At 41.1% G+C, this 12125-nt stretch overlaps 1 protein-coding gene across 3 annotated transcripts in view; it reads right to left on the bottom strand.

Moving 5' to 3' along the window:
• Nucleotides 1-12125, bottom strand: part of WIPI2 (WD repeat domain, phosphoinositide interacting 2) — a 195741-nt gene that overhangs the window by 13524 nt on the left and 170092 nt on the right. For 2 of the 3 annotated variants that reach the window (XM_077275602.1, XM_077275604.1), the window contains one exon: nucleotides 8260-8367. The exons of the other annotated variant lie outside the window; for it this stretch is intronic. In XM_077275602.1, the coding sequence (XP_077131717.1) occupies nucleotides 8260-8367 (108 nt within the window). The remainder of the gene's footprint in view (nucleotides 1-8259; nucleotides 8368-12125) is intronic. 3 annotated transcript variants of the gene reach the window in all.

Below are 12125 nucleotides of genomic sequence, written 5' to 3'. Positions count from 1 at the left end.
GCTGTGTCACCTTCAATCTTTTTGGGGGAAAGGAGGAGAATTCTACTTTTACTCCCCTTCTGACTGAGTACAGGATTTTTTTTGTCTGATGTTATTTCTCACCAGTTTGCGAAGTAACTCGAAATCCTGCCCCCTACTTGTTCGGGGTCATTTCCTATCCGAACGGGGTTCTGAAAAATATTCCTTTACCTCCTTTTGAGTAGCTGCACCGTCTGGTTTTACCTTTCCCTCTGTATTAAGGGGTCTGAGTTTGAGGTGGACGAAATGGCTTCTTCTTGAGTGCTTTTGTTTCAAGAAGATTTTTCTTTTGGTAGGTCACTTTCTCCAGGAACTTGTCCAGTGCAGGACCAAATACGTATTCACCTTTGAATGGAGTAGAGCATAGTTTAGATTTGGATAGGATGTCACAGCTCCACATCTTCAACCACAGAGCCTTTCGGGTGGTGTTGGAGAGTACAGAAGTCCTTGAAGCAATGCGAACAGACTCAGCAGAGGCGTGTGTGAGGAAACCCGTCGCTTTCTGTAGGAGGGGTAAAGAGGCCAGAAAATCTTCCCTCGGAGTATGACTCCTAATGTGATCTTCCAGTTGTTGCAACCAGAGAAATAGGGTTCTCGTGAAGCAACTGAATGCGACATTTGCCTTTAAGGAGGTTGCTGATGCTTCCCAGGACTTCCTCAATAAGTTGTCCATCTTAAAGTCAAGTGGATCTTTAAGTTGAGTGGAGTCTTCAAAGGGTAGTGAAGTTTTCTTGGCTACCCTAGCCACCGGGATATCCACTTTAGAGATTTCAGTCCAGCACTTTGAGACATCCTCATCTAGGGGAAAGCGATCCTTCATTTCACCTAGAATGTTCAGCTTCCTTTTTGGGAATTCCCATTCATCCAGTATTAAATTTTGAACGTTGTCATGGATAGGAAAGACCATCTCCTCCTTGACTTTAGACCACCGAATAATTCATCTTGGATTGAGCGGGATGGTTTCTCCTCTTCAACCTCCATTGTATTCCTGACCGCTAGTATGAGCTCCTCCATATCCTCTGAAGAACAGAATAATTTTTTATTATCCTCTGTATGACTCAGTGTAAGTTCACCTGCCTCCATCCATTCTTCAGGGCCTGATGATTCAGCTTCTGAGTCAGAGATATCCTCAGGAGCGTATTTCCTCTTTTTGGAAACTGGGGGGCCCCCTTTAAAGGACTGGGAGAAGGTAGTCAAGGATGACTGTATCCCCTGTCGCACCATTCCTTCATCCATCAGGGATGGCTGTTCCTCTTGGACAATTTTTTTCCTGCATGGCTGACAAAGCTTTTTTTTTATAGTTGGAGGAGAGTTTTTTTTACTGCAGATGGCACATTTGTGATTTGCAGCTTTTTCCCTTGATTTTGGTGCAGGATCCTTGTCTACCTAGAATTGAGGAAAGGGGAAATTCCCATAAGAATGGGTCCTGTACCAAAGAGGGTGCCCCTTACCAGATATACTCACTGGGCCAGGGTCTGCGCTGGGCTCTTAAGAAGTAGATCTAAGGGAAGGTACATCCATCATTTAGAACCTCAGACCTACCTTATGGAGTGAGTCTTCCGTCAGGGTCCTTTTATACAGGAGCGCTTCTTCTCATCCAATAGGATGAGATCTCTCCCCATCCATGATGGGTCCTTTCCTCTGGCGCCTCCCGGTTGAAGAAAGAAAAAAATTAAATTTCCCGCCAAAATGGCAGTTCATTCCACTGTGGAACGCAAGGCGGAAGTGACATCGCGACTCTTCTCCCGGTGGTGTGCGTCACTTCCTGTGTACGCGTCCGAACTGCAGGGGAGTGCGGAAGTCACCGCCAGCATGCAGGTGTGAGGGGAAGTGAGCTACAAGGCTGGGGGCTACCAGCCACATCCTCATCATCCAGCATTGCCAGCAGCGCCGGAGGATGGTGAGGTCCTGACACGGCAAAAGCAGCTGAGGGGGGGGGGGGGGCTTTGGGGGGGAGGGAGAAGGTCCAGGACGATTGAACCAGACTGTCCGACTTAAAGGTATATTCCCAAAGAATGTCGCCGGCCCACCCTCAGGAGCAAGCAAGAAAACCTCTTTCTCTCTGGGACAGGAAAATACTGGGGATTGAGGGAAGGGGAGGGCTATTTAAGCCTTTTGTTTCCTGTTCCTAATTAGGATGAGGAGGCAACCCCCTGTGTGCTGTCATGGAGGGGATTATAGAAAATAACATTTTTAATCCCTTTACACCCAAGGGTGGTTTGCATGTTAATGACCAGGCCAATTTTTACAATTCTGACCACTGTCCTTTATGAGGTTATAACTCTGGAACGCTTCAACGGATCCCAGTGATTCTGACAATATTTTCTTGTGACATATTGTACTTCATGTTAGTGGTAAAATTTCTTTGATATTACTTGCGTTTATTTGTGAAAAAAACAGAAATTTGGCGAAAATTATGAACATTTTGCAATTTTCCAACTTTGAATTTTCATGCCCTTAAATCAGAGATATGTCCCATAAAATACTTAATAAGTAACATTTCCCATGTCTACTTTACATCAGCACAACTTTGTAACCAAAATTTTTTTTGTTAGGAAGTTATACGGGTTTATATGGAGTTAAACAGCAATTTCTCATTTTTACAACACCATTTTTTGTTAGGGACCACATCACATTTCAAGTCACTTTGAGGGGTCTATATGATAGAAAATACCCAAAAGTGACACCATTCTAAAAACTGCACCCCTCAAGATGCTCAAAACCACATTCAAGAAGTTTATTAACCCTTCATTCAGGTGCTTCACAGGAATTTTTGGAATGTTTAAAAAAAATGAACATTTCATTTTTAAAAAAATTTTTTTTTTACTTCAGATCTTTTTTATTTTTATTTTACCAAGGGTAACAGGAGAACTTGGACCCAAAAAGTCGTTGTACAATTTGTCCTGAGTACGCTGATACCCCATATATGCAGGTAAACCACTGTTTGGGCGCATGGCAGAGCTCGGAAGGGAAGGAGCACCGTTTGACTTTTCAACGCAGAATTGGCTGAATTGACATAGGACGCTATGACACGTTTGGAGAGCTGACGTGCTTAAACAGTGGAAACCCCCAAATCCTAATTCCAACCCTAACCCCAACACTAACCCTATTCCCAACCGTAACCGTAATCCAAACCCTAACCCCACCCTAGCCCCAACCCAAACTTTAGCCCCAACCCTAACCCAAACTTTAGCCCCAAACCTAACTTTAGCCCCAAGCCTAACTTTAGCACCAACCCCCGGAAGCGAAGACCCCGGAGTAATTCTGACGCTGGTGGGGCGCTATAACCTTAAACCTCAGCGCCGTTAAAAAGCAGCGCTGTGATTTAACTACTCTTAACTGTCGCCATTAAAAGGCATTTCGGCAGTCGTTAAGAGGTTAAATATAACTCACTATTCTCCCCTGCTCGTGCCGATCACCAGCAGAGAAGGGGAGAATGATGAGAGCCGTGTTCAGCACCTGGCGCCAAGGAACAGCGCTTACTGCAACGCCTCTTTCCTGGTGCCCATTTGTGTGGTACTGATGCAACACACATGCCACACGTGTGCCGCAAGTATTAGACACACGGACACAGACATTTCTGGTACTGAAAATAATCAGGATATGTGAAAGAGGCGTTATATTGGGTTTTTATGTTTGGCTGCTGTCACACGCTAAAAGACTCTATTGCAAAAAAATTATTTTTGCATCACCACATTTTGAGAGCTATAATTTTTTCCATATTTGGGCCCACAGAGTCATGTGAGGTCTTGCTTTTTGTGGGACGAGCTGATGTTTTTATTGGTATAATGTTCAGGCATATGATCACTTTTTTTCCCCAATTTTTGGAAGATACAATGAGCAAAAACCAGCAATTCATGAATTTCTTTTGGGGGTGTTTATACCATTCCATGTGTGGTACAAATGATAAGGCAGTTTTATTCTTGGGGTCAGTACGATTACAGCGATACCTCATTTATATCTTTTTTTATGGTTTGGCGCTTTTATACAACAAAAACTATTTTATAGAAAAAATCATTGTTTTTGCATTACTTTAGTCTGACAGCTATAACTTTTTTTATTTGTTCACTGATGACGCTGTATAGTGGCTTGTTTTTGAGGAACAAGATGACGTTTTCAGCGGTACTATGTTTATTTATATCTGTTTTTTTGATCGCGTGTTATTCCACTTTTTGTTCGGCGCCTTGGTTTTTGCCTTGTTTTTTTTAATGGTGTTCACTAAAAGGGTTAACTACTGGGACAGTTTTATAGGTCGGGTCATTACAAACGCGGCGATAGCAAATATGTGTACTTTTGCTTAGATTATTTTTTTTCATTCAGATATTTATTTAGTGATAGAATAAATATTGATTTATTATTATTTTAAAAAAATTATTTTTTAATATTTTTACAATTATTTTACTTTTTTTTAAACTTTATTCTTACTTTTACACTTTGGCCGACAATGAGCCAATCATTTTGTGAAGGCTGATCGGTTCTATAGCATGCAGATGAAGAAGCATCTGCATGCTATAGAAGCTGTCAGCTCTGACGTTTCTATACATTGACCTGAGAGACTTTCTGACATGCACTGCACATGACAGGAAGTTTCTCAGCTCTGGAGACACAGATGTCGGTTCTCCATGGCAGCGATCGGGACCCCGCGTAACGCCACGGGGTCTCTGATCCACAGGCAGAGGGGCTGTCACTCACCGCCGGAGCCCACCTCAACGCGGGGATACTGACAATGGACATACTATTCCATCAGACGACAGTAAGGGGTTAAACAGCACAACCCCTGGCTATGACAGCCAGGGCACGGCCATCACTTAAGCAGAGCTCCTAGTAACAATAGTGCAGGCACAGCGTCTGCCATGTCTTACCTTTATGTCATAGGTCAGGGACTTTTTCCCAACCATGACATATAGGAATGTCAAAGATCATGGTGTGGTTAATTAACATACAGGAAAGAAATATATCTTGGTACCGTGTTAGCCAGTAGATAGAAAAATATTTAGAATTGAGAGTCCTCAGTGGTTGATACCTTTTAATGGCTAACTGAAAAGATGGTAACAAATTGCAAGCTTTCGAGACTACATACGTCTCTTCATCAGGCAAAGACTAAAACAAATTCTGAAGAATCACATATTTATGCACAACATAGTATAGAGGAAAAAAAAAAAAAAAGGAGAGGGGAAAAAAACCATGGATAAGCCAGGTGACATGAAGCAGAATTACCATGGGTGATAAACAGTTACGTCCATAAATATTGGGCCAATTCTTAGATAAGGATTGTTTTATTGTCCTGTGAGTAGGGTCTGGTTCTGTTGTGATGACCCCACATGGTCTGATGGGTAAGTTCATTAGTTGATGTAAAAAGACATAAATCCGTGTGACACATTCATTCCTGCATTTAGAGTGTCAAAGGTCGTCATCAGTTTATATTCCCAGACTCTCCTGTCTTTCTGCGATTTGAAGTTACCCTTTAATACAAGTAATTTCATGTCCATAATTTTATGATTTGGGAGACAGAAATGTATTGCCACAGGTATATCTATTCTTTTTTCTCTTATTGTATGGCGATGAGAGTTCATCCTTGTTCTCAGTTTCTGCCCTGTCTCCCCCACATACAGACCCCCAGTTGGACATTTAGTACAAATAATTAAGTACACCACATTAGAAGTGACGCAGCTGAATGTACCTGGTATCTTGTAGTCCTGATGTGAATTGGGGATCTTTATCTTGTCCGTGGTCATTATAAATGGACAGGTTTTACATTTTTTCTGGTTGCAAGGAAAGGTACCTGCAGCTGTTGGAGAGGACAGGGAGCTCTTGACAATGATGCTTCTTAGATTTGGGGGCTGCCTAAAACACAGTAGTTGGGGGTCTGGAAAAATTGCTTGTAGTCGGGCATCTTTTTGCAGTAAAGGTTGTAATTTCCGTGCAGCTCCCCTTAGTGCCTCCAGATTTGGATTGTAGGTAACTACTAGAGGTACCCGGTTATTTTCTTCTTTAGTTTTGTAATGTAGCAGGTGATTCCTTGATATTCTGGTGGCTCTTGTGATCTGATTTTCAATTGTTCTTGGATGGTAGCCCTGATTCAAAAAGGTCTTTCTGAGGAGACCAAGGTGTTCATCTCTATCCATTGGGTTGGAACACATACGATTGTATCTGATGGCCAAGCGGCTGTAGACAATGGAGTTTTTTATGTGTTTTGGATGGAAACTGTCCCATTTAAGGTATGTTGGACGGTCGATTGGCTTCTGATACAGTGATGTCTCTATTTTATTGTTCTGCAGTTTAATGATGGTGTCCAGAAAGTTAATTTCAGTGCAGGAGTAGTTGAATGTCAAGTTGATGGTGGGATGAAATTGATTAAACTGTTCAAGGAACGTCTTTAGCTGTGGCTCAGACTCCGTCCAGCTGATTAAAATGTCATCAATGTAGCGGTAGTAGGCCAGAGGCCTGATGGGACATGAGGACAAAAAGTCGCTTTCAAGCTTGGCCATGAAAAGATTTGCATACTGTGGGGCCATTTTACTTCCCATTGCTGTGCCAGTCTCTTGTAGATAGATCTTCTTGTCAAACTCAAAGTAATTGTGGGTGAGGATGAATTTTATAAGTTTCACCACAGAATTTGCATCAGTCCCTGTGTTTTCCAGGAAGAATTTGCAGGCATTTAATCCATCCTGGTGTGGGATATTGGAGTACAAAGATTCCACATCCATGGTGACCAGGATGGTTCCTTCTGGTAGAGGACCTATTGCTGATAGTTTATTCAATAGGTCAGTTGTGTCCTGAATGAAGCTGGGTGTGTCCTTTACCAAGGGTAAGAACACCCTCTACCCATCCAGATACCTGCTCAGTAAGGGTGCCCACACATGAAATAATTGGTCTTCCTGGGTTTCCAGATTTGTGGATTTTGGGAAGCATGTAGAATGTCCCTGTTCTTGGACTTTCTGGTATCAGGTCATTGGCTCTTATGGATACGTCGGGCAGACTTGTTTAGTTCGTTGTAATAGTCCTGTGTAGGATCCGACTCCAACTTTTGTAGTAGCGTGTGTCCATAAGTTTGCTTCCCTCATATAGTCTGATGTGTTCATCATGACTATTGCACCACCCTTGTCAGCAGGTTTTATGATGATTTCTTTGTTGGTTTTCAGAGACTGTATGGCCTTTCTCTCCTGGGCACTGATGTTGGATGCTTGTCTCCTGTTAGTGTCTATGATGGTGGATTTTATCAAATGTCTGAAGGAGTCTATATAGTTATCCAAATAAGGGTTGCGTCCCGGTGCAGGTGTCCAGTCTGACCTCTTCTTTGTTGTTAGGATCCCTTTTCCTTCAGTCCAGGTGGGTTCTGAATCCTCTGTATCATTGAAATATTCCCTCAGACGCAGTCTCCTGAAAAAATGTTCCATATCACTTTGTTTTGCATCTGTTTGCATAGAGTCCTGAATTGAGGGGCAATCTGTGCAGTTTCTTTTCCTTGTTATGAATTAGATGGGTCCGTAGTTTGTTGTAATATTGTTGTAATTTTTGCTCTGTGTCTTCTGTAAATGTTTTCCTCAGAGATTCAAACTGCCCTTGGACTTTACTCTTTATGCTGTAGCAGACATGCAAAAGATGATTCCTTAATCTCTCAGAAGTCCTGTGACACAGGTTCTGACATGCTTGGATAGTCTGGCTGCAATTAAGCCAAAGTGCAGTACTCCATGTCAAATAGCAAAAGAAAATAAGACTTTAAGATGTATTAAAAGAGATAAAACCCATTATCACAGTGTAATATTACCCCACATCTTTAGTTTGGGATTCAGTTTGGGCTGAAATATTTGGAAAGCTGAAAACTAGAGCGGGTTCATAGGCAGACAGTTACTAAATGGGAAGATCTCTTATATTGAGAAGTTAGAAAAAGTAAGCTTGATTAGCTTGGAAAAAAGACGTGTGGTCAAGACAAAGCAAAGGCACATGATTTATTTCTTCCAAGGACCCTCCAAAGAACCAGGGGTATCCATTAAGAGGGGAGGAAAGGCAATTTAGATATCTAAATAGGAAAGAGCTCTTTACATGTAGAATACTCAGACTGGGGCATGCCCTACCACATACATACTAAGTCAGCGTTTCAAAAAGGGTTGGATGCTTATAAGCTAGCAATAATAAGAAACATATATTTGACTGAAAAAGCTTGAACTGGATATGTCCGTCTTTTAATGTGACATTTGGTTCTCAGATAATAGAAATACATGACCCCAGAATTGCTCTCACTTGTGCTGTTTCATTAGTGTGCACTCTCCGCCCTCTTGTGGGTCAAGGTTGTAGATGTACAGGTAGCCATCAGCAGCAGCAACAAGAAGTCGGGGGATCTTTTGAATTCTAAATAAAAATTATTAAGCATTAAAAACAAAATACAATAGAATACAATAAGGCACATTTATAAACATATTTACAGTAGGTACGGAAAGTATTCAGACTCCTTTAAATTTTTCACTCTTTGTTTCATTGCCACCATTTGGTAAATACAATAAAGTTCTTTTTTACTCATTAATGTACACTCTGCACCCCATCTTGACTGAAAAAAAAAGAAATGTATGAATTTTTGCAAATTTATTAAAAAAGAAAAACTGAAATATCACATGGTCATAGGTATTCAGATCCTTTGCTAAGTATTGAGTAGAAGCACCCTTTTGAGCAAGTACAGCCATGAGTCTTCTTCGGAATGATGCAACAAGTTTTTCACACCGGGATTTGGGGATCTTCTGCCTTTCTCCTTTGCAGATCCTCTCCAGTTCTGTGAGGTTGGATGGTGAACGTTGGTGGACAGCCATTTTCAGGTCTCTCCAGAGATGCTCATTTGGGTTTAGGTCAAGAGTCTGGCTGGGCCAATGGTCACAGAGTTGTTCTGAAGCCACTCCTTTGATATTTTAGCTGTGTGCTTAGGGTCATTGTCTTGTTGGAAGGTGAACCTTCAGCCAAGTCTGAGGTCCAGAGCACTCTGGAAGAGGTTTTCATCCAGGATATCTCTGTACTTGGCCGCATTCATGTTTCCTTCAATTGTAACCAGTCGTCCTGTTCCTGCAAGTGAAAAACACCCCCATAGCATGATGCTGCCACCACAATGTTTCACTGTTGAGATTGTATTGGGCAGATGATGAGCAGTGCCTGTTTTTTTCCCACACATACCGCTTAGAATTATCACCAAAAAGGTCTATCTTCGTCCCATCAGACCAGAGAATTTTATTTCTCAGTCTGGGAGTCCTTCATGTGTTTTTTAGCAAACTCTATGCGGGCTTTCATATGTCTTGCACTGAGGAGAGGCTTCCATTGGGCCACTCTGCCATAAAGGCCTGACTGGTGGAGGGGTCATAGTAGACTTTGTGGAACTTTCTCCCATTTCCCTACTGCATCTGTGGAGCTCAGCCACAGTGATCTTGGGGTTCTTCTTTACCTCTCTCACCAAGGCTCTTCTTCCACGATTACTCAGTTTGGCTGGACGGCCAGGTATAGGAAGACTTCTGGTGGTCCCAAACATCTTTCATTTAACGATTATGGAAGCCACTGTTCTCAAAGGAACCTTGAGTACTGCAGAAATTCTTTTCTAACAATGTCCAGATCTGTGCCTTGCCACAATTCTATCTCTGAGCTCCTTGGCCAGTTCCTTTGACCTCACGATTCTCATTTGGTCTGATGACATGCACTGTGAGCTGTGAGGTCTTATATAGACAGGTCTGTTCCTTTCCGAATCAAGTCCAATCAGTTTAATTAAACAGAGCTGGACTCCAATGAAGAAGTAGAACCATCTCAAGGAGGATCACAAGGAAATGGACAGCATGTGACTTAAATATGAGTGTCGAAGCAAAGGGTATGAATACTTATGACCATGCGATATTTCAGTTTTTCTTTTTTAATAAAAGCATGTGACTTAAATATGAGTGTCGAAGCAAAGGGTATGAATACTTATGACCATGTGATATTTCAGTTTTTCTTTTTTAATAAATTTGCAAAAATGTTTACATTTCTGATTTTTTTCAGTCAAGATGGGGTGCAGAGTGAACATTAATGAGAAAAAAAATTAACTTTTCTTGAATTTGCCAAATGGCTGCAATGAAACAAAGAGTGAAAAATTTAAACTGCTGCAAATGGTGCATTCTTTGACGAAAGCAAAGTTTGAAGGAGAACCTTGTGAATGTCTGGACTAGTTTTTCAATTCATTTAGCAACTCATTTGATTAATAAAAGTATGAGCTATCATGGAAAAGACAAAATTGTCTAGGTGACCCTAAACTTTTGAACGGTAGTGCATATATATATATATATATATATATATATATATATATATATATATATATATATACATATATATACATACATTTATACACAGTATATATATATATATATATATATATATATATATATATATATATATATATATATATATATTATATATACATATACACACACACACACACACACACACACACACAGTGCCTAGCGAAAGTATTCGGCCCCCTTGAACTTTTCAACCTTTTCCAATATATCATGCTTCAAACAAAGATACCAAATGTAAATTTTTGGTGAAGAATCAACAACAAGTGGAGCACAATTGTGAAGTGGAACGAAATTTATTGGTTATTTTAAATTTTTGTGGAAAATCAAAACTGAAAAGTGGGGCGTGCAATGTTATTCGGCCCCTTTACTTTCAGTGCAGCAAACTCACTCCAGAAGTTCATTGTGGATCTCTGAATGATCCAATGTTGTCATAATGCCTAATGATGATAAACATAATCCACCTGTGTGTAATTAAGTCTCTGTATAAATGCACCTGCTCTGTGATAGTCTCAGGGTTCTGTTTGAAGCACAGAGAGCATCATGAAGACCAAAGAACACAACAGGCAGGTCCGTGATACTGTTGTGGAGAAGTTTAAAGCTGGATTTAGATACAAAATGATTTCCAAAACTTTAAACATCCCAAGGAGCACTGTGCAAGCGATCATATTGAAATGGAAGGAGTATCATACCTCTGCAAATCTACCAAGACCCGGCCGTCCCTCTAAAGTTTCATCTCAAACAAGGAGAAGACTGATCAGAGATGCAGCCAAGAGGCCTATGATCACTCTGGATGAACTGCAGAGATCTACAGCTGAGGTGGGCCTGTCTGTCCATAGGACAACAATCAGTCGTACACTGCACAAATCTGGCCTTTATGGAAGAGTGGCAAGAAGAAAGCCATTTCTCAAAGATATCCAAAAAAAGTGTTGTTTAAAGTTTGCAGCAAGCCACCTGGGAGACACCCCAAACATGTGGAAGAAGGTGCTCTGGTAAGATGAAACTAAAATCGAACTTTTTGGCAACAATGCCAAGCGATATGTTTGGCGTAAAGGCAACACATCTCATCACCCTGAACACACCATCCCCATTGTCAAACATAGTGGTGGCAGCATCATGGTTTGGGCCTGCTTTTCTTAGGCAGGGACAGAGAAGATGGTTAAAATTGATGGGAAGATGAATGGAGACAAATACAGGACCATTCTTGAAGAAAACCTGTTGGAGTCTGCAAAAGACCCGACACTGGGACAGAGATTTGTCTTCCAACAAGACAATGATCCCAAACATAAAGCAAAATCTAAAATGGAATGGTTCACAAATAAATGTATCCAGGTGTTAGAATGGTCAAAGCCCAGACCTCAATCCAATCGAGAATCTGTTGAAAGAGCTGAAAACTGCTGTTCACAAACGATCTCCATCAAACCTCACTAAGCTCGAGCTGTTTGCCAAGAAAGAATGGGCAAGAATTTCAGTCTCTCGATGTACAAAACTGATAGAGACATACCCCAAGCAACTTGCAGCTGTAATCGCAGCAAAAGGTGGGGCAACAAGGTATTAAGTTAAAGGGGCCAAATAATATTGCACGCCCCACTTTTCAGCTTTTGAATTCCCACAAAAGCTCAAAATAACCAATAAATTTTGTAAAACTTCACAATTGTGTTCCACTTGTTGTTGATTCTTCACCAAAAATTTGCATTTGGTATCTTTATGTTTGAAGCAGGATATGTGGGAAAAGGTTGAAAAGTTCAAGGGGGGGGGCACTATATATATATAATTGTCTAAGGGGTACTTCCGTCTTTCTGTCGGCAA

This window comes from Ranitomeya variabilis, chromosome 7 (assembly GCF_051348905.1).
Source record: "Ranitomeya variabilis isolate aRanVar5 chromosome 7, aRanVar5.hap1, whole genome shotgun sequence".
In the NCBI taxonomy this organism is placed as follows: Eukaryota; Metazoa; Chordata; class Amphibia; order Anura; family Dendrobatidae; genus Ranitomeya; species Ranitomeya variabilis.
The sequence above is the reverse complement of the archived record's forward strand: the minus strand, read 5'-3'. Positions and strand labels throughout refer to the sequence as shown.